This window comes from Rhinopithecus roxellana, chromosome 1, assembly GCF_007565055.1.
Source record: "Rhinopithecus roxellana isolate Shanxi Qingling chromosome 1, ASM756505v1, whole genome shotgun sequence".
Lineage (NCBI taxonomy): Eukaryota > Metazoa > Chordata > Mammalia > Primates > Cercopithecidae > Rhinopithecus > Rhinopithecus roxellana.
In genome coordinates this window covers 126166142-126186169 of record NC_044549.1, presented here as the reverse complement: position 1 = coordinate 126186169, position 20028 = coordinate 126166142, and the positions used below count along the sequence as shown (strand labels likewise).

The following is a 20028-nucleotide window of genomic DNA, read 5'->3' as shown; positions in this document are numbered from 1 at the left end:
TGGCACACATCTGTAATCCTAGTTACTTAGGAGGCTGAGGCAGGTGGATGTTTGAGCCCAAGAGTTCAAGACCAGCCTAGGCAACCTAGTGAGACCCCATCTTTTAAAAAGAGAGAGAAAGAGAAAAGAACTCTGAAGGCAGGGCTGGGACTGGTAGTGCCAGGAGGAAACAAAAAGCTATTTGCTCTGGTGCCTGGGCACAGAAGGAGAACAGAGAAAAAGGAGGCAGAAGGAGTGCAGAGAGGAGGAAGAGGAGAGCAGGTGTTCTGTGTGGGCTTGTTCGAAAGGAAGTACACAAGCACGTCCAGGCCATGGGTTTGGACGTGTCTGGAAGGGCTGGACAGGCCAGGTTGAAGACAAGAAGGCCTCAGTATGGGGAATTTTATTACAATGAGGCAGGAAGGAGGTGGTCCTTGGGCTTCTTTGTTACCTGCAGGGAGAAGGGAGACGTGAGAGCGGTGGGGAAAGAGGCAGGCATCCTCCCTCTACATGGAGACTTTGGTCCACGCTGCCGGCGGCCACAGGAGGGAGGCGTGCCACATGGCAGCTGCTGGAGAATGTAAGGCCTGCTGGTCCAAGAGATGACCTTGAGAGAGAGGAGAGACAAAATTGAGCTGGTGTCTCGTGTGGGGGAGAGGGGAGGGGCAGGTGAGGTGGGAGGAGAAAGCTGAGAGGGAGCTAGACAGGGAGGGTGCGGGGCAAGCTGGGGCTACCTCCCCGTCTGGTCTGTCTGCCTCTGTCCTGGCCAGAAGGAAGGAGGACACAGACACGGGCATGTGGGGGTGCGGCAGAGATGGGGGCCATGTGTCCTTGAGCCCCAAGGTTCTCCCAGACTGAGACCTTCATTACCTCATGTGCTTCCTAAGGATACAGGCCTTGATCCTGCTGGGAGCAGGCCCTGGACTCAAGTTCCATAGGCAGCCCCCATTTTCTAGCCTGGGTGATGCACTCCCGAGTCCTTGCTTTTCAAAGCATTTTGGGAGGTCATGGTGGGGGGCACCCATCCTCTGCTCCAGGAGCTGGAGATGGAATTTCCCATTTCTCTGACAAGAATTCCCAAGAAGTGATGGCTGTCACTGCAGCTCCACCCCCTTGCCCATCTTTCTTTTCTGTTATAGATTGTTTATGTTAAGTCATCTTTCTCTGGGACAAAGTACTTAGCCTCTCATTTTCTGTCAGTAAAAGGAGGGATAATAATTCCTTCCTCACAGAGTTGTTAGGACTATCAAATTAGGTTCCATATGTAAAGAGCTTGCTGAAGTGCAAACTGACAGCAGAAATGTAAAAGACTACTATTCCTAGGGAAGAGAAAAAAGGGAAAAGGAAGCAGGAAGGGAGCCCAGGCAAGGTCAGGGTGGGGAAACGGCCTTGGCTCCTAAAACAGACTTAGTTCCAGCCCCTCCAGCAGCCCCTCCCACCCTCCCTTCTCCACGAGCCTGCTGTGGCCCTGGGCCTTGCTGGTAACCTTCGTTAAAACAGGACCCTGGAACTGAGAATAAGGCAGTCAGAGGGGGAGGTCATTGCAAACTCATCCTTTCTCTCACAGAGAGGAGGGGCCCTGGCCTCTTCCCCACGACCTTCTCCCACTGATACTCATAGGACGGGTTAGGGCAGGACCCTCTTGAAGGCCACAGGGTGCCCCAAAGGAGGAAGGCACTCCCCTTCACAAAGAGCTGGCAGAATTGTCACCAGAGTGCCTCCCAGAGCAAGTGCTCCTGCCAAGGTCAAATATGAGTGCTGCTGGGCCACGAAGGACCTGGATGAGTGAGGTTAGGAAAGTTTGGTGTTGGAGGAGGTGGATTTGATGCAAATCTAGACTGCCAGCTGGCATGAGACCCTCAAGCTGCCTGCCATGCCTGGCTGGACCCCACAGCCCCTCCTCTCTCTCCCTTCCTTTGTACTCTCTCAGGTCTGGCTTGCATCTGCCCTGTGTCATTCTCTCCATCTTTACCATCTGCAGGATAGCAGGGCCTCACTCTGGCTAAAGAGGTGCTCTCTGCCTTCCTTACCAGTTGCCCAACCCTAACCCCTTTAGGTCTCCGAGAAACAGGAGACCTAGCTGTTCACATCAAGATCAAGAAGCAGCAGCTGTGGGGTTTCTCTCTCTCTGTCTCTCCCCATCTCTCTCTTCCTCCCTCCCTCCCTGGTGCAGAGGGACAGATGCTCTGTTTAGAATTTCTTCAGGGAGACAGCCAACAAGAACATTCTTTCTCTTCCTTGGGCTTCCCTAGCCAAAAATGGGGGATTAGCCAAGAGACAGCTGCAGAGGCAGTGGCCCTTGGGGAACCCCTCCCGGAGTAGCAACAATGGCCTCGGGAAAGAAACTGTCTGGAGCCGGCCTCCTTTAATTGGAACTTGAAAGTGGTGTTTGCATTGGAGTGTGGCAGAGAGCAGGACTTCAGACTCTGGCTGGATGGACCCAGGATTGAATCCTAGCTCTGCCACTCTCTTGCTGTTTGGGTTTAGGCCACTCCCCTTTCAGAAGCCTGTTTCTTCATGTGGAGTCGAGATGAGCATCCCTATTCACTAGGGTTGTTGCTGGAATTAAATGAGTTGATGCACAGAAAAGCTTCTGTTACAGGTCTGGCAAACTCCGGGAGTCCAGGGATTGTTAGATCCCCTGTCCCACAATAGAGCAGGAGCCAGGTGACTTTCTGTACTCAGCAAAGAGCAACTGAGAGGCATGTAGGAATGATGTGGCTTCCAGTACCCAAAAGCCCCAGTTCTAGAAAACCTTTTTTTTTTAATTGGATTTTTTAAAAAATTGGATTCCTCGGTCAGGAGTGGTGGCTCACGCCTGTAATTCCAGCACTTTGAGAGGCCGAGCCAGGCAGATCACCTGAGGTCAGGAGTTCGAGACCAGCCTGACCAACATGGAGAAACCCTGTCTCTACTTAAAATACAAAATTAGCCAGGCGTGGTGGCGCATGCCTGTATTCCCAGCTACTCAGGAGGCTGAGGCAGGAGAATTGCTTGAACCCGGGAGGAGGAGGTTGCGGTGAGCCAAGATCACGCCATTGCACTCCAGACTGGGCAACAAGAGTGAAACTCCATCTCAAAAAAAAAAAAAAAAGAAAGAAAAAAAGAAAATTGGATTCCTCAATCCAGGGTCTCTTACATTTGGAGAACTTTAGGCTTTCAGCTGTTGCATGCCTAGGCCTTGCCATAATCCAATAAAGCAGGATATGGAATGGGATATTGGATATGGAAGGGGATAGGATTGGTGGATGAAACAGAGAAAGGGAGAGAGAGAAACAGAAAACACACACACACACACAGAGGGAGGGAGAGAGAGAGAGATTTCGCTGTAACATACTCTTGGAAGACAGAAAGAGGAGACAAAGGAGAGGAAGGGCCAGTGACAGCTCTGCTGCTCTGAAAGGCAAGGGGCCCTCGGCTCACTGCCTTCCTCATCCTCCCCTGGGGCTAGGTGCACTGGAATCCTAGATTCCCTGGGAGTGAAAGCAGGTACCACGATGGCATGAAGGAACCTCCCACCACCTTCAAGACTTCCCATTGCCAGTCTGTAGCCTGTGTGTTGAGTCCTGGTCCAACCCTGAGTCACCCATGTGAACTGGGGTCAGTGATTGGTCTCTAGTTCTCCACCTCTCCATCTGAAGAATGTGAATAATAATTTCTGACTTGGCTGCTTACAGGACCGCCATGAAGATCCAAGTGCACAGTGAGGTGCCAGACAGAGGTGGGGGGAGGCAGATACATGAATTCCTTTCCATGTAGCCCACAAGAAACACCTGCCCCTCCTGACTCGGGGACCACCAGGGACCTTGAATAGTTGCCTTGGCAACTCATTGCCTGGCTAACTCCCACTCCTTTGGGTTTCAGCTTAAACATCAGTTCTGCAAGATCTTCTGGACCCCTAAGCTGGGTCTTCCTCTTGTAAGCATTTGTAGCATTCTGTACATACCCTTTATAGCACTTTTACGAGTTGAATAGCGTGGTTATTGGTGTGCTTGTTTCACACCTGTCTTTTGCACTAAATTCTAAGCTCTGTGAGGAAAAGGAATATGTTTCTGTTGTGCACCATCTTATTACCACATAGCAGTGGGTGCTCCATAAGATCCTCCTGCATGAGTAGGTGAATTCCCTGCCTTATCCCTCTCTCATGCCTTGACATGAGGCGTGAGGCCAAGTGCCCATCCATCACATTCCCCTTGCCCAAAACCTCCTTATAAGGGTGAGGAGAAGGGTAGCATCTCCTCTCCCTTCTAACTCAAGGAACAAATCATTGGCTGCATGATAGTTACCCTTCTTCCCATCCTCCCAGCATAGCAGCCCCTGCCCAGGATCCAAAAGGCAGTGGTGAGTAATTGCTATTTTGATATATTTATCTTTGCACAAGGCTGCCCTCTGGTGGTCGAACATGCAGGAGCAAATGGGAAGGATGGAAACCACAGTGGCCAGGAACGAGCTGGCTGAGCCCTCCATGCTCAGAGACTGGCCAGTGAGCCAGGGAATAGGTAAGTGCTACAAGAAGCGCATCTGGGTGAAGATTCATGTCAGTTCTCCATCCTTATGAATGGCTCCCTCCAAATCTAACAGGAGGCCCTGGCCTCAGAAGAGCAGGAAATGAAGGAATGCCCTGTAGAAACCCTACCTACCCCAGTAGGATGGCGTGCGGGTAGAGGGAGCTGGTTTAAGTAGCTATTCTTTCTCCTCAGTGGTATGCAGGCAAACATTTTATAGCCAGCTCTCAAAAAAGGAAATCCCAATTTGTAGCGTTTACCAAGTTCTGTAGTGTAAATACCCCTACCATGGCCAATTTTAAACCACCAATGTGATGTCACTGAATGAGGAGCTGGAAGAGATCTGAGGAGCACACCATTACCTAGAGGTTCCCCCATACAGATACCACGGACAGAAATAACTTCAAGGGCATGGTTAATAGTGAAATATAGTGAACAAATTGAAAAATGATGATTTTTGAATAATTATTACATTTGTTTTCAATATAATATATTTAATTGTGAGTTTATATAATTTAATTTTTCATAATGGCTGTGTTTAACAACTGACTTGCAAAATTCTAGAAAATTTAATCATCGGTTCCTGCAAGTAGTAAGAGCTGGCTCCAGCATATCACTGCTTCTTCTCTTCCCCGCTTCTTCCTTCTCTTCCTCCTCCCCCTCTTCCTCTCCCACGGCTTTCTTGGCATTCTGTGTGGGTACAAGAGATGGGGAATATGGAAAAGAGTTCCACTGCAGACATTGCTATTTTCTGAGCCAGGAGCCATAAGTGTCAAGGAAAGAAGATGAAGAAATGCAAATTGGGCTGCTGAAAGACATTTCAGTACGAGTGTGTGTGTGCATGCATGCGTGTACGTGTGTGTGATTTTTGCAAGGGATTGAGAGGTCGATTAATGCCTGGGCTAAAGATCACTGTCGAAAGATATTGGGCTTTATGGCTGGAGGCCCATGCCTGTGTGGTCCTTGGAGGCCTCTTACCTGGGAGCAGCGGAAGGGCTCTGAGCTAGGTGAAGCGGCCGATGGGGAGCCGAGGCAGGCAGAAGTAGGCGCTGGGGAAGAGGCTGAGGTTGATGGGGTTGCCGTCCAGGCGGATGTCTTCCAGCTGCCTGCGGGTGTGTTTGTGCTCCTCGGGATCACAGAAGACATCTCTCTGCATGGTCTCTATCAGGTTATTCTGGGAAGAACACACACCAGCTGAGCCCCACCAAGACGGTCTGCCCCTTAAGCAGCACCGAAGGCTCACATCAGCTGTCCCTACCAGCTCTGCCTGCTCTGGTGCAACTGGAGAAACTGAAGCATCTAGGGCCAAAGCCACACAACAAGGGTGAGAAGAGGAGCCCCACGGGGGATGGATGGAGAGAGAGGGCACAGAAGAAGAGGAAGAGAAGGGCAGAGAGGAAGGAGGGAAGGACTGAAGGGAAGGAAAGAGACAGAGGGTAGGAAAAAGAGAAGGAAAAGCGGTTGGGTGAGATAAAATAAAGCGGTGGAGCGAGAGAAAGTGTTTTAAAAAGAAAAAAATGGAGAAAATCAAACTGGGGTCATGGAAAACTATTTAGACAAGACCTCCCAATTCTTGTCTCCAATAAACCCTCCAATCAAGGAGACCCCACAGGTGCCTAAGTCTCATGCCTCTCACTGCCATGACCTGCTTATGGTATCTAACTTTCATCCTCCATGCTGTTTATCACCCTTGCTCTGGGTGAGGCTCCTTACCTGCAGGTGTACAGAGCGCAGGCTCAGGGGCAAAGGCCCTGGGATGGAATCCAGCAGGTTATCTGACAGGTAAAGGAACTGCAGCTTCTCCATTGCCTGGGAGAAAACAGAGTGTAGGAGGCTGGTGGGTCCAACATGTTGGACCCTGGAAGTGAGGATGGCTATGAGGCCAGAGACATTTGTTCACTCGGGGCTCACTTAGCATCAGTCATGCGCCAGGCTCTGTGCTGGGTGCCATAGGGGTTGCCCAGGTCTTTAAGGAGCTTACAGACACTAACTCCAACTGGATGCAGGAGGAAAGCTGCTACCATTGAGGTGCCAGCCACTGAAGTAGGAAAGAACTAATCAGCTGGTAATGACACTGGGTGGTGCAGGGGAGGGGCAGGGACAGGGTAGAAGGGAGGACCAGGGAACATTTCAGCTCTGCCTCAACTTCTCTGCTATCAGAAGGGACTTTCCCCAATGACAAGTCTCCAAATGCTAAACCTGGGGCCATGGATAATTATCTAGACAAGACCTCCCAATCAGTGTCTCCAATAAAGGAGACCCCACAGATGCGTAAGTCTCATGCCTCTCACTGGCATGACCTGCTCCCTGGTATCTAACTTCCATCCTCCATGCTCTGTTTCTCGTCCTTGCTCTGGGTGAGGAGCAGGTACGGAGCAGACGCTCGGGAGACAGCCAGACTATTAGAATGAGAACCGCAGGCACAGAGAGGCACACAGCGTGTGCATGGGACTGCGCTCTCGGAATCAGACAGTATTAATCAGAGAAGGGTTTGGGAAGAGACAAGCCTTCAGCAGGGCTCAGTGAGCAAAGAAAAATGATAGCTACCATTTATGGAGCATCTACTATGCATATCTAACCCTCCTGTTCTCTTTGTAAATGCTATCTTATTTAACCCTCCAGCAGCTGTGTCAAGCAGGTATCATTACCCTCATTTTGCAGATGAGAAAACAAGGTCAGAGAGGTTGGTGACTCTCACACAAACCCAAGTCTCTGTGGCTTCCAAGCCCAGGCCTTATCCTGGGCTGAGAAAACAGCTCTGAGTCAAGGCAAAGCAGCACCCCCTAATATGGAGACAGCTGGAATGTTGCTGAGGCTGAGCAGTGGGGAACTTCAGGGATCATGCAATCCCGTTCTTAGAGACCAAAAGACTGAGGCCCAAGGTCACGTGGCAGGCTTCTGATTCCCAGTCTAGTGCTCTTCCACCACAACAGTGGTAGTGACACTGTGTTCTGTAAAATTCCCTCAAAGACCACTGTAGACAGGAGAAGGCTGAGAGGGTAGAAGGCACTGGGGAGGGCGGGGCGAGAGAGCAAGCAGGTGTGCCTCTGTGCCCTCATCCTATTTCAAAAATACAAGTCTAATTTGGTTTATTTGATGCTTCTAAATAGGAATTAGATTGCATAAAAGATTCTACTACTTGAGAGACAGACAGACAGACAGAGAGAGCACGCGGGCGAGCATACCTGGGGCTCCTCCTAGCCCTATTGAATGGGCCGTCCCGGGGGGCATATTTGTGTCATATAACTTAGCCCTTCCCATCAAAACTGGCCAGCCAATGACCAATCAAATAGTCTCTCTTGGACAGGCGCAGTGGCTCACGCCTGCAATCCCTGCACTTCGGGAGGCCAAGGTGGGCAGATCACCTGAGGTCAGGAGTTCGAGACCAGCCTGGCCAACATGGTGAAACCCCATTTCTACTAAAAATACAAAAACTAGCTGGGCGTGGTGGTGCATCCTGTAATCCCAGCTACTCAGGAGGCCGAGGCTGGAGAATTGCTTGAACATGGGAGACAGAGGTTGGAGTGAGCCGAGATCATGCCACTGCACTCCAGCCTGGGCGACAGAGGGAGATCTGTCTCAAAACAACAACAAAAAAGTCTCTCTTGAGCATTTGATCATAGAAAGACAATGATTAATCAGTCACTTAGTGGCGGGTTTTGGAAATAAAAGGATATGTAGCGTTAGGGCCAGAATCAGCACTATTCCAAGCCAAACTCATGTGTAAGTTTTCAGGGAGCAGAACCTGTGAGTGTGGAGAGGACGCTGGTGAGCAGACAGGTGAATTGAGCAGATGCACAGAAAGAAGCCAAGACAAGAGGCCTTGTGCCCCAAAGAGGGAGAGAGAGTTGTCCACCTTGACTTCTGAACCCCCATTCCCAGTACAGGTTGAGATCCCAAATCTGAATATCCAAAATCCAAAATGCTCCAAAACCCAAAACTTTTTGAATGTCAACAAGATGCTCAAAGGAAATGCTTATTGGAGCATTTTGGATTCTGGATTTCGGGTTAGGGATACTCAGCCAGTAACAGGCCCATTAGGCCTAATAGTGCTGTTTTCATTCATGGCGGTTCTTGGGATTGCCTTTTCTTGGGTCAGAATCAGTTTCTTGCAACTGAAAGAAACAATAAATAGCAAATTTAAAAGGATGAAAACAGTAGGTGGTGGTGGTGGAAGTGTGTGGTGGGAGTGCAGATGGGTGGTAGAGATGGGTGGTGGGGGCGGGGGAGGAGGTGGAAGTGGGTGGTGGTGGGGGAGGACGTGGGTGGTGGGGATGGAGGTGGGTGGTGGTGGTGGAGGTGGATGGTGGGGATGGAGGTGGGTAGTGGTGGGGATGGAGGTGGGTGGTGGTGGTGGAGGTGGATGGTGGGGATGGAGGTGGGTAGTGGTGGGGATGGAGGTGGTGTGGTGGTGGTGGTGGGTGTAGAGGTGGAGGTGGGTGGTGGAGTGGTGGTTGTGGTGGTGGGTGGGATAGAGGTGGAGGTGGGGGTAGAGGTGAAGGTGTGTGGTGGGGATGGGGGGTGGGTGGTTGGATGGAGATGGGCGGTGGTGGTGGATGTGGGTGTGGTGGTGGTGGTGGATGTGGTGTGGTGGGGATGGAGGTTGTGGTGGGGATGGAGATGGTGGTGGTGGTCGGTGGTGGGGCTGGATGGTGGGGGGTGGGGTTGGGGTGGTGGTGGTGGTGGACGGTGGTGGTGGTGGTGGGGAGGTGGTGGTGGTGGAGGTGGGTGGTGGTGGTGGAGGTGGTGGTGGGGCTGGAGGTGATGGTGGTTTTTGGTGGTGGTTGGGTTTTTTTTTTGTTTTTGGGGTTGGTTGTGTGTGTGTTCGTTGTGGGTTGTGTTTTTGGAGGTGGTGGTGGGGATGTATTTGGGTGGTGGGATGGAGATGGGTGGGTGGTGGTGGATGTGGTTGGTGGGGGATGTGTGGTGGGGATGGAGGTGGGTGGTGGTGGTGGAGGTGGGTGTTGGGGAGGGAGGGGGTGGTGGGGGTGGAGGGGGTGTGGTGGTGGAGGTGGGTGGGGGGATGGAGGTGGGTGGTGGTGGTGGAGGGTTGTGGTGGGGATGGAGGTGGGTGGTGGTGGTGGGGTGGGGTTGTTGGGGATGGGGTTGGTGGTGGGGATGGAGGTGGGTGGTAGAGGTGGAGGTGGGTGGTGGTGGGGATGGAGGGGGGTTGGGGATGGAGGTGGGTGGTGGTGGTGGAGGTGGGTGGTGGGGGGAGGGAGTGGTGGGGGGGATGGAGGTGGTGGTGGGGAGGTGGAGGTGGGGGGGGGAGGTGGGGTGGGGATGGAGGTGGGTGGGTTGGGATGGAGATGGGTGGTGGTGGTGGATGTGGGTGGTGGTGGTGGATGTGGGTGGTGGGGATGGAGGTTGGTGGTTGGGATGGAGATGGGTGGTGGTGGTGGAGGTGGTGGTGGTGGGGGGGATGGAGGTGGTGGGTAGTGGCGGTGGAGGTGGGTGGTGGGGATGGAGATGGGTGGTGGTGGTGGATGTGGGTGGTGGTGGTGGAGGTGGGTGGTGGGGATGGAGGTGGGTGGTGGTGGTGGAGGTGGGTGGTGGAGGTGGAGGTGGGTGGTGGTAGGTGGAGGTGAGTGGTGGGGGTGGTGGTGGCGGGGTGGTGGGGTGGAGGGGGTGGGTGGTGGTGGAGGGGGGTGGTGGGGATGGAGATGGGTGGTGGTGGTGGAGGGGGTGGTGGGGATGGAGGTGGGTGGTGGGGATGGAGGTGGGGTGGTGGTGGGGAGGTGTGTGGTGGGGGGGAGGTGGGTGGTGGTGGTGGTGGAGTGGGTGTGGGGATGGAGGTGGGTGTGGTGGGGATGGAGGGGTGGGTGGTAGAGGTGGAGGTGGGTGGTGGTGGGGATGGAGGTGGGGTGTTGGGGATGGAGGTGGGTGGTTGGGGGTGGAGGGGGGTGGTGGGGATGGAGGTGAGTGGGGGTGGGGATGGAGGTGGGTGGTGGTGGTGGAGGTGGGTGGTGGGGATGGAGGTGGGTAGTGGCGGTGGAGGGGGTGGTGGGGATGGAGATGGGTGGTGGTGGTGGATGTGGGTGGTGGTGGTGGAGGGGGTGGGGGGGGGATGGGGGGGGGTGGTGGTGGAGGTGGGGGTGGAGGTGGAGGTGGGTTGGTGGGGGTGGTGGTGGAGGTGAGTGGGGTGGGGTGGTGGTGGGGGTGGGAGGTGGAGGTGGGTGTGGTGGTGGTGGAGGTGGGTGGTGGGGATGGAGATGGGTGGTGGTGGTGGGGGGAGGTGGGTGGTGGGGATGGGGTGGGTGGTGGGGATGGAGGTGGGTGGTGGTGGTGGATGTGGTTGGTGGGGATGGAGGTGGGTGGTGGGGATGGAGGTGGGTGGTGGTGGGTGGAGGTGGGTGGTTGGGGATGGAGGTGGGTGGGTGGTGGCGGTGGGGTGGTGGTGGAGGCTGGGTGGTTGTTGGTGGTGGTGGGTGTGTAGCGGTGGGTGGGTGGTGGTTGGATGTGGTGGTGGGGATGGCAGGTGGGTGCGTGGTGGTGGGTGGTGGGGGGATCCGTGGGTTGGGATGGAGGGGGTGGTGGGTGGTGGTGGGGGATTAGATAGTGGACCTAAGGCCTTGACTCACCCTGAAGGCCACAGGTTGTATCCCCGAACTCCGGAGCCGATTTTGGCGGACATCCAGGATCTCAATGCCACTGGGCAGCACGGGCAGAGCTTCCAGCTGGTTCTCTGGGAGGATGAGGTCCTGGAGGGCATGTAGCAGGCGGAAGGCATCATTATCGATGGAGGAAATGAGGTTGCTGGAGAGGTCAATCCTCTTCAACTTTGCTGAGAGAGGTTGGGGGAGAACAAAGAGATGAACCAGAACACAGTCTTTCCTTGCCCAGAATGGAGCTGTCTCCACACCTTGCTCCTTCCCTCTCAAGATGAGGGGATTCTAACCAGCTCCCCACCTGCACTAACCCAAACCAGAGGAAATAACATAAACCAGGACTCCTTGGAAAAGCCCTCGGATGCCTCAGTGCCCCTCCCTGGAATCCTGTCCTGTGTGGTGGCCGCCCACCTTGGATCCTTTAGAAGTCTCTTAAGAGCGGCCGGGCGCGGTGGCTCAAGCCTGTAATCCCAGCACTTTGGGAGGCCGAGGCGGGCGGATCACAAGGTCAGGAGATCGAGACCACCCTGGCTAACACGGTGAAACCCCGTCTCTACTAAAAAATACAAAAAACTAGCCGGGCGAGTTGGCGGGCGCCTGTAGTCCCAGCTACTCGGGAGGCTGAGGCAGGAGAATGGCGTGAACCCAGGAGGCGGAGCTTGCAGTGAGCTGAGATCTGGCCAGTGCACTCCAGCTTGGGTGACAGAGCGAGACTCCGTCTCAAAAAAAAAAAAAAAAGAAGTCTCTTAAGAGCAAGAACCAACAGGCCCAGGAATCCCTGGATCCACCTCACCTCCATTTGTGAGTCTACACAAAAGGGCGCTGAGGCCCAGAAAGGTTCTGGGTAATTAGTGGTAGAATCGGGATCAGAGCCCAGGTCTCCTGTCTCAAGCAGGGCATAGGGCATAAAACAGCAAAAAGCACACAAACAACCTTGTAAACAGCATCAGTGCCATGGAGAGTAGATTTAAGACAGTCCTGCCCAGAGGCCAGCTGATCACACAGCTGTCATTGCTGGGACATCCTGAAGATGTTGGCAGATCATACCTTCCCCTCCCAGCTTCCCAGACCTTTTTGCAGAACAAATAAAAATAGGTCCCTTCCACCATCTAAACATTTCAAGGAAGGGACTTCTAGAGACTTCGGGCTATGACCCTTTGACAGCTGGATGGACTGAGAGCCAACAGGAAAGAGTTAACCCAGTGTTGGTGACTGTTCTAGTGGCAGGGTGGCTTCCTATGCCTGCCCCTACTCATCTTTTCCCAGGGCATTACATACTCAGCCCTTCGAAGTCTTCGGCCCTGATACGGCTGATGCGGTTGAAGCGGGCATACAGGTAGGCAGTCCTCCGGGGAAGAGGAGGAATGTCCTCTAGGTCAATGTCATCGCAATACACAGAGGAACCAAGACACACGCAGACCAGGCAGGTGGGCAGACCTGGCCCAGGTGAAAGACAAAACAAAGGGAGATCTCTTCAGCCTCTGGGGCCAATGACCCTTGCTGCAGGGAGTGTCTGAACCATGGCCATCTGTGCCTTTTTGATAGCCTATTGGTTGCTGCCCAGAACTGACAGGCACCATGTACTCAGTGCTGTGGGCTGCTCCCAGCCTGTCACTCTGTCCTTGACCCCAGAGAGGCAGGTCCATCCTCAGTTACTACCCAGTCTAAGCCCATTTATAGTTTCAGCAGACCCTGGTTCTGTGTACATTTTCCTGGGCCTATGTGGGTATTTCTAGGACATCCCTTGGTCTCTTTTCCATAGGATTCCTCTCTGGTCCCAAAAAGTAAAGCCAGAATTAAGTGGGATGGCCAGTGGTTGCTGGCTCTGCCATCTGCCTCGGGGAAGAGAAATTAGATATGTTCTGTGTGGCTCCAAGAAGCACAATAGAACCAAGGTGGAGAGCACAATGCCCACTCAGCATCCACTTCTCCTTCTTATGGCATCAGCATGCCAATTTTTCTTTGGGAAGTAGCCCTCTCCTGTTCTGTTCTGTCCATAACCCTGTCTTTGTACCCAGGGGTCATGAGGTTAGGCCAGGTCACCCACCCCAAGTAGTTGGGGAGACTTTATTGGATCATACAACTGAATAGCGCAGGTGGTTTCTGTCACCTGCTGTCACAAGGCACAGAAATTACTGAGAGACCAGTTTAGCTCACCTCAAGGAAGAACTCTGGTAGCAGTGACACAGCCCCAAGATTAAGGAGCTCTTCTCTGCCCGCAGTGACCAGGAGGAGTGGGTGGAGCAGAGGGGCCCCAGCATCTTTCTTATCCTGAGGCTGTGAATGGGTTCAGCTGAGGCCCTTTATGGCCTCTTTAAGCCTGAGACTGTAGCTCTGAGAGGTCATGGATTCCTGACTGAATGGTTTTCCTACCGATGCCCCAATACCCCCGGTCCACCCAAGGCAAACATCCCAAGAAGAGAACAGGGAAGCTGGGGGCAAGCAGGTCCAGAATAAACTTCACCCTTCCTCTGCCCACTTCTGACTGCCAGCAGAGTGCCGAGGCCTCACTGCCAGGCACGCTAGCTCCAGCCTCCAGGAGGGCATCGGGAAAGGAAAGAGAGCTGCTGAAGAGGGACTTTGAAGCTGAAAAGCAGTGTGACTACTTCATTTGCTCCCACGCCAAGTGGCAGCCACAAAGTTACTTATTCTTCTCTACAGGTTTTTAATTGTCTCTAATCTAATCACCACTCAACCTGCTTCCCCTGTCATGCTATTAATTAAGGCAGGGTGGCTTTGCTAGGGCATAAGGGAGTTCTTGCATTCTTTGCTTCTTACTCAACTTGTACATTCAGGCAAAAGTATTAGGGACAGCCAGTGCCTGTCTTTGATTTCTTTTTTCCTGTTCTTACTGTGGCTATTTCCCCTCCTCTCTCTGCTAGTAAGAGTAGCCCTGACCCTCCACGTCCCAACACTGACCACGTTCCACTTTGGTACCCCTGGTGCTGGGTCATAGCTGCTTGGCCTATGACCTAGGGATATTGTGACCATGTGACTGTGCACTTACCATGGTTGGGCTGGGAACTCAGTAGCAGCCTCGCTGTAGTAGGTCTGGTCATCGTGGGGTTTGATGAGGGTGTCCTTGGAGCTGTAGTGTTCTTGGCGGGACTGATCCTGGTTGCGGGAGCGAAGCTAGTCACCTTAACCTGGAGATGTAGCACAGAGTACACAGTAACCCAGCTTTTGCCTGAAAGGGACTTAACTTTGGACCCTGGAAACCTCAGTGATGGATTTTAAACCAGCAAAAAGTCACTGTGGAGAAGGAGGGGGAAGGGATAGCAGAAACACTGTGTGAAAAGGGGAACTGAGAGAGCATCGGGTCTGGCATGTCCATCCTCTGGATGAAGAAACTGAGGCCCGGAGAGGAGAGGGATGAGGATCAAAGAGCCAGCAGGTGGTCAAGGCAGAGATGGAACCTGCTCTCCCAACTTCCCAGGCTGGCGCTCTTCCCCTGCTCCACACCGACCAGGCTCATGCAGCAATCGAGTGGGGGCTTCTGGGCTTGCATCCCACGCTGCTGCAGTGAAGGCCAAGAGGGCCTAGGAAAGAACTTCAGACTGGAGGACAGTTTCAGAAAAGAGACGGGGGATGTGGCACTTTTATTTCCCAGACAATATGATGAGGACGTTCGAACCCCTCCCCAAGTGAGACATGGGTTTGGGTCCTACTTGACGGCAGAGGGAGGGATGTATGACTTCTGAAGAAGGAGGAGTCCCAGGTTTGTGTCCTCTTTCTTAGTATCATCTAAGTGACAAATCCCTATGGAGGGATAAGAATTTCCACCTTATAGAGAAAGAGGTAGAGGCTTGAGACCCCCATACTATGGGGCAGGTGGGAGGGCCCGGGCCTCTGACTCCCAGTGTCATGCAGGGAATGCAGTCGGTCTCCTGTGTCCCTCACCTCGGGGAGCTGGTCCCCATAGTCTGTGAGCTCCTCATAGTTGCTCAGGTCAATGACTTCACCATAGTTGTCTGGGTTCAGGACGTCGTTCCCCAGAGGCAGAACTTCAAAGGAATCGCCTTCCCTAGGCATCTGCTCCTCTCTCCTCTTCCTCTCCTTCCTTGGGAGAGAAGCTGTCCCTGACTCCTGCAGCACCAAGGCCAGCAGACTCAGGAAAGCCAGGAGCCTCATGGGGAGGTGGATGGGAATGAGAATCCCTTCAGCGGCAGGTCCTGGCAAGTGGGCAGGAGGAAGGGCAGCGATCTGAGGGGCAGGCTCTCCAGAGGGTTGTGGGAACGGCTGGAAGATTTACCCCACTTCCCACTCCCACACATGCAGACTCAGTGCCCTCATCACATGCACAAACTCCCTACCAGCTGGGACGATGTCTTGGGGGGTATCTCCTAGCAATCCCCGCCCACCACTGCCCCACTTGAATGTTTTTACACTCTTACCCAAACACTGATATTCACTCACAGAGGCATGTGCAGACACATCTCAACACAGACACATTCACAAGAGTCCCCTTGTCTACAAACCAGGCACACACTGGTACATGCACACAGATGTCCTCTCTTAACCCCATGCTCAGAACATGACTGCTAGTCACTAAGCTCGATTCAAAGAATGCCAACATCAAAGAATCTTATGGGGTCTTTTTGTTTGTTTGTTTTTTTGAGGTGGAGTTTCGTTCTTGTTGCCTAGGCTGGAGTGCAGTGACGCTATCTTGGCTCACTGCAACCTCCGCCTTCCAGGTTCAAGTGAATCTCCTTCCTTAGCCTTCCGAGTAGCTGAGATCACAGGCACCCAGCACGCCCGGCTAATTCTCGAATTTTTAGTAAAGAAGGGGTTTCACCATGTTGGTCAGGCTGGTCTCAGGTGATCCACCTGCCCTAGCCTCCCAAAGTGCTGGGATTACAGGCGTGAGCCACCACACCCAGTTGAATCTTATGGGTTTTTATAAAGATCATCTTTTCTTGCATTTGCTCAACAAACATTTATGGGTGTCTATTGAGTTCCGGGCACAGGACTTGTCTCTGTGGGTACAGAATGAATAAGGCACAGCCCTTTCTAGGAGCATCTAGTCTCTTTAGGAGACATAGACTTACAATACATTACATTCTTTTTTACATTGTATGTTGGACATGCAACCTACAATGTAAAAAATAATGTTAGTTTATGAAATATACTTGTAAATGCAGTTTTTTAGAAACAGATTATTACAGGTACAACAGTTCTGGCTGGGTGTGGTGGCTCATGCCTGTAATCCCAGCATTTTGGAAGGCTCAGGTGGGTGGATCACCTGAGGTCGGGAGTTCGAGACCAGTCTGGTCAACATGGTGAAACCCCAGCTCTACTACAAATACAAAAATGAGCCAGGTGTGGTGGTGGGCGCCTGTAATCCCAGCGACTAGGGAGGCTGAGGCAGAAGAATTGCTTGAACTCGGGAGACAGACGTTGCAGTGAGCCCAGATGGTGCCACTGTACTCCAGCCTGGGCAACAGAGCAAGACTCCAGCTTAAAGAAAGAAAGAAAGAAAAAAAAGAGATCTTTGTGTGTGATTGCGTGAGTGTGTATGCATCTGGAAAGTTCCTTAGATAGCTGTGTGCATTTGTGTGTGTGCACAGACACCTGCGTATGATATGCATGTGAGTACACATGTTCATGTAATTCGTATATGTATAGACGGGTCAGGAAATGCATGTGGTGTGGTGCTGTATCCAGGCATAAGTGTATACCACAGTCACCCCCAGTGTAGGCTTAATACAGCCCTCCCCAAAGCTAGCTACACAAATTTCTAGTAGGCTCTCCCCCTTTCTTTCTTTAAAATGTTTATTTTTTATCTTTTAATTTTAATTTTATTTTCTATTTTTAAGACAAGGTGTCACTGTGTTGCCCAGGCTGGAGTGTTACAGCATGATCACAGCTCACTGTAGCCCTAACATCCTGGGCTCAGGCAGTCCTCCTGCCTCAGCCTCCTGAGTAGCTGGGACTACAGGCATGTGTTACCATGCCCAGTTAACCTCGCCGCCTTTCTTAATTTCAGCTGGGCAAGGGGGCAAGCCCCCAGCAGTAGCAAGAGGTGTTTCTTCACCTTACCTCCCATACCTCACCCCAAACGAATTACATAATCTTAAAAAAAAAATTTCTAAGACAGTTTAGTGCCCACTCAGAAGTCTTGTCCAACTTCTTCGGCCAGAGGCCTAAACTCTCTTCATTTTCCCTGCCCAATCCCCTGCCCCAGCCAAACACTTTGCCCTCATTTGCATACTGATGGGCCAAAGGCCTTAAACCTTGAACCTTACCCCTTCAATGCTTCTGGATCCTGGGTGGAGAGCCCTGCAGCTTCCAGAAAGGTGGGGACTCTGGTGGAGGCAGTCTGAACTGGGGCTTGGGTTAGACAGTGGTGCCCAGGGGAGGGCAAGGAGTTAGCCAGGCCTGTGACCAATCAGACTTCTCATTCCTTCTGATGTCCAGCTGTTTCCCCTCCTCTTTCCTCAGGGGGTCCCCTGCCCCATTCCTGTGCTTGACAAAAGGGAATTCTCTCCCTGCCTTCTGCTTCGCCCCCCACCTCCAGCTCCTGCTCTGTCTCTCCTCTTACTCTGTCAGCGCCTTCTTTCTTTTCCTCGCCCACCCTCCTGATAAGGCCACATCTTTGAGGAACAGGCAGTGCCACCCCCCGCAAGGAAGGGTCCCCATCCCTCATATTCTGAGTCCTCAGAGAAGGCTGGAGTGGGGGGATGTGGAGAAACAGAGTTTGTCTTTCCAGCTTCTTTCTCCAGCCAGAGAGTGATGAGGCTTCACTTCATAGCCAGAATCCAAAGATAAAATGAGGTGGAACTGAGGCACTTCACCCCCACCTAGAGTGCCAGCACAGAGACCACAATTGAAGAAAATGACCAGAGGCAGGAGCTGCAGGCCTAGGTGGTTCAAAGAGAAGGTGTATGGGGGATATGATAGGATTTGAATGCCAACTTCAAGTTCACAGATGATGATCATGAGGATACAGGAAATTCTCTAAATCTGCTAGGAAGAAACTAAATGGAAATTGGGAGATGGGCCCTAGAAAGGATCATAAACACCAGAAGACATTGTGTAGGGTCCTCGGGGGCCTAGGAAGTATCCTCTCCCCAACCCTCAGAGAGGTACAGTCGTCCCTCAGTAACCATGGGGGATTGGTTCTGCACATCCCGTGGATACCAAATCCACAAATGATGAGGTCTTTTATATAAAATGGTGAATCTGCATATAACCTACGCACATCCTCCTGTGTACTTTAAATCATCTCTAGATTACCTATAGCACCAAACACAAAGCTTACACCTCACTCTGTTCACATAGATTCCACACAGTACTGGCACACAGTAAATTCAAGTTATTCTTTTCAGAACGTTGTGAATTTTTTTTTCTGAATATTTTCAATCTGCAGTTGGTTGAATCCATGGATGTGGAACCCACAGATACAGAGGGCCAACGGCAATTATCTGGAAGCACTTCCCTTTCCTTGATGCCTCTAGCAGGCTGCCAAGCAAGTCCTTGATGAAGACAGATGTGGGGTGGTTAAAGAATCTTCCTCCAGCTTCTGCCAGCCTGTGCCCCAGCGTCCACCCAAGTTTCTCAGTGACTCTCCTTGTTCCCTACTCCTTTCCACCAACCAGATACTAAATTCCAGCTGTGAGCCCCCGTAAAGATCTAGTCCAAATCCTTGTGGTATAGATGAGGAAAGTGAGGCCCAAAGAGGTGACATGACTTGCCCTAGGTCACACTGAGCTAGGGCCAATGCCTAGATTTTTTGACTGTGGGGTTAGAGAGTTTTCTTTAGTTCATATGACCCTCCCTATTTCCACCTTCTTCCCCAGGAATCCTGAATCCATATGTTTCCAGGCCCTCAGAGCAGATGGCTTGGCAGAACTCATCTCTGCCCTGGCACACCAGGTGAAGAGGTAGATCTAATAGCCTGGCCCATGAGGGCAGCATTTGGCTTGCTGTGTTCCTGGGCACCAGCTGGTGTGAGAGGGGGCTTCCCTCAGTCCAAGAGGCTGGTCACCAGAGAAGAGCATGTTCCTGTACCCCTGGCAGCCCCCCACCTGGGGAGAGACACCATCAGAGGCTCTGCTGGGTGGAGGGAAAGATAGTCCTGGATCCTGGAGGGCACCCAGGAGGCAGATGGCACATTTGGCGGGCTGTATGCCTCCCTCTTCTCTCCACAGCCTGGGCTTTGCAGCCAGAGGCCCTCTGCCCCCACAGCCAGCCTAGGCGATTTCCCCCCTTCCACCCCACACATTTATTCCTGGGAGAAATGCAAATGCGAGTGTTCATTCACTCTCCCTGCCGCCTGCTCCCACCCTCCCTCCCTGCTTTCCCAGTGACACACACGGTCCTGCCATCCCTGCTTGGTTGCCGCACCCCCACCATCGTTCCTTCCCAATACATACACACCTGCTCCCCCCACTCCCGGCAGGAGTCACATCCAGACACAGGCTCGCATCCTAGACCCTCTCCCAACTTCTCTTGCTTTCCCAAGTTCGCAGGTCACACGCTCTTGTTCTCATGAATATAAGAGGCTGTCCATGGATGTATACATGCGACCTGGGGGGGAAACGGCTAACTCGGCAGACTGTTGTTCCAGGCAGCCCAGCTCCCCGAGAGCCTGGCAAAGGAAGCAGGAGGTGGGGGAGGCGTCCTAATCCTAATCTCTCATTAGGAGAGGCACACGGCGTATTGATGAATCGGAGGTGGCAGGTGGTATGGACAGAAGTCTGGCCAGCCAACCCTGTTGTTGCCCTTTTCATGGACAGGGAGAGAGAGGCAGGGAAGTTCAGGAACCCTCCTGTGTTTTGGAGGACAGGGGTATATCCCCTGCTGAGGGCTTGTAGCCACATAACTCCATGCCCGGAACATGACCCTCTCTTCTTTTTCAGACACACAAGCCCCACAGAGTAGACTCCACACCTTCCTACCTTTGTACTCATGCTGTTTCCCATCCAGGTGGCATC

General features: G+C 52.6%; 1 protein-coding gene across 1 annotated transcript; it reads right to left on the bottom strand.

Moving 5' to 3' along the window:
* Nucleotides 1–366: 366 nt before the first annotated feature.
* On the bottom strand, nt 367–17412 carry OPTC (opticin). Its single transcript, XM_010378809.2, has 8 exons — nt 17338–17412; nt 14993–15264; nt 14100–14238; nt 12371–12529; nt 11066–11268; nt 6198–6293; nt 5463–5658; nt 367–586 (listed from the first exon to the last, which is right to left on the bottom strand). Exons 2-7 carry the CDS (start codon nt 15221–15223, stop codon nt 5488–5490), a joined length of 999 nt encoding a protein of 332 aa, XP_010377111.1. The 5' UTR covers nt 15224–15264; nt 17338–17412; the 3' UTR covers nt 367–586; nt 5463–5487.
* Between the last annotated feature and the right edge of the window lie 2616 nt (nt 17413–20028).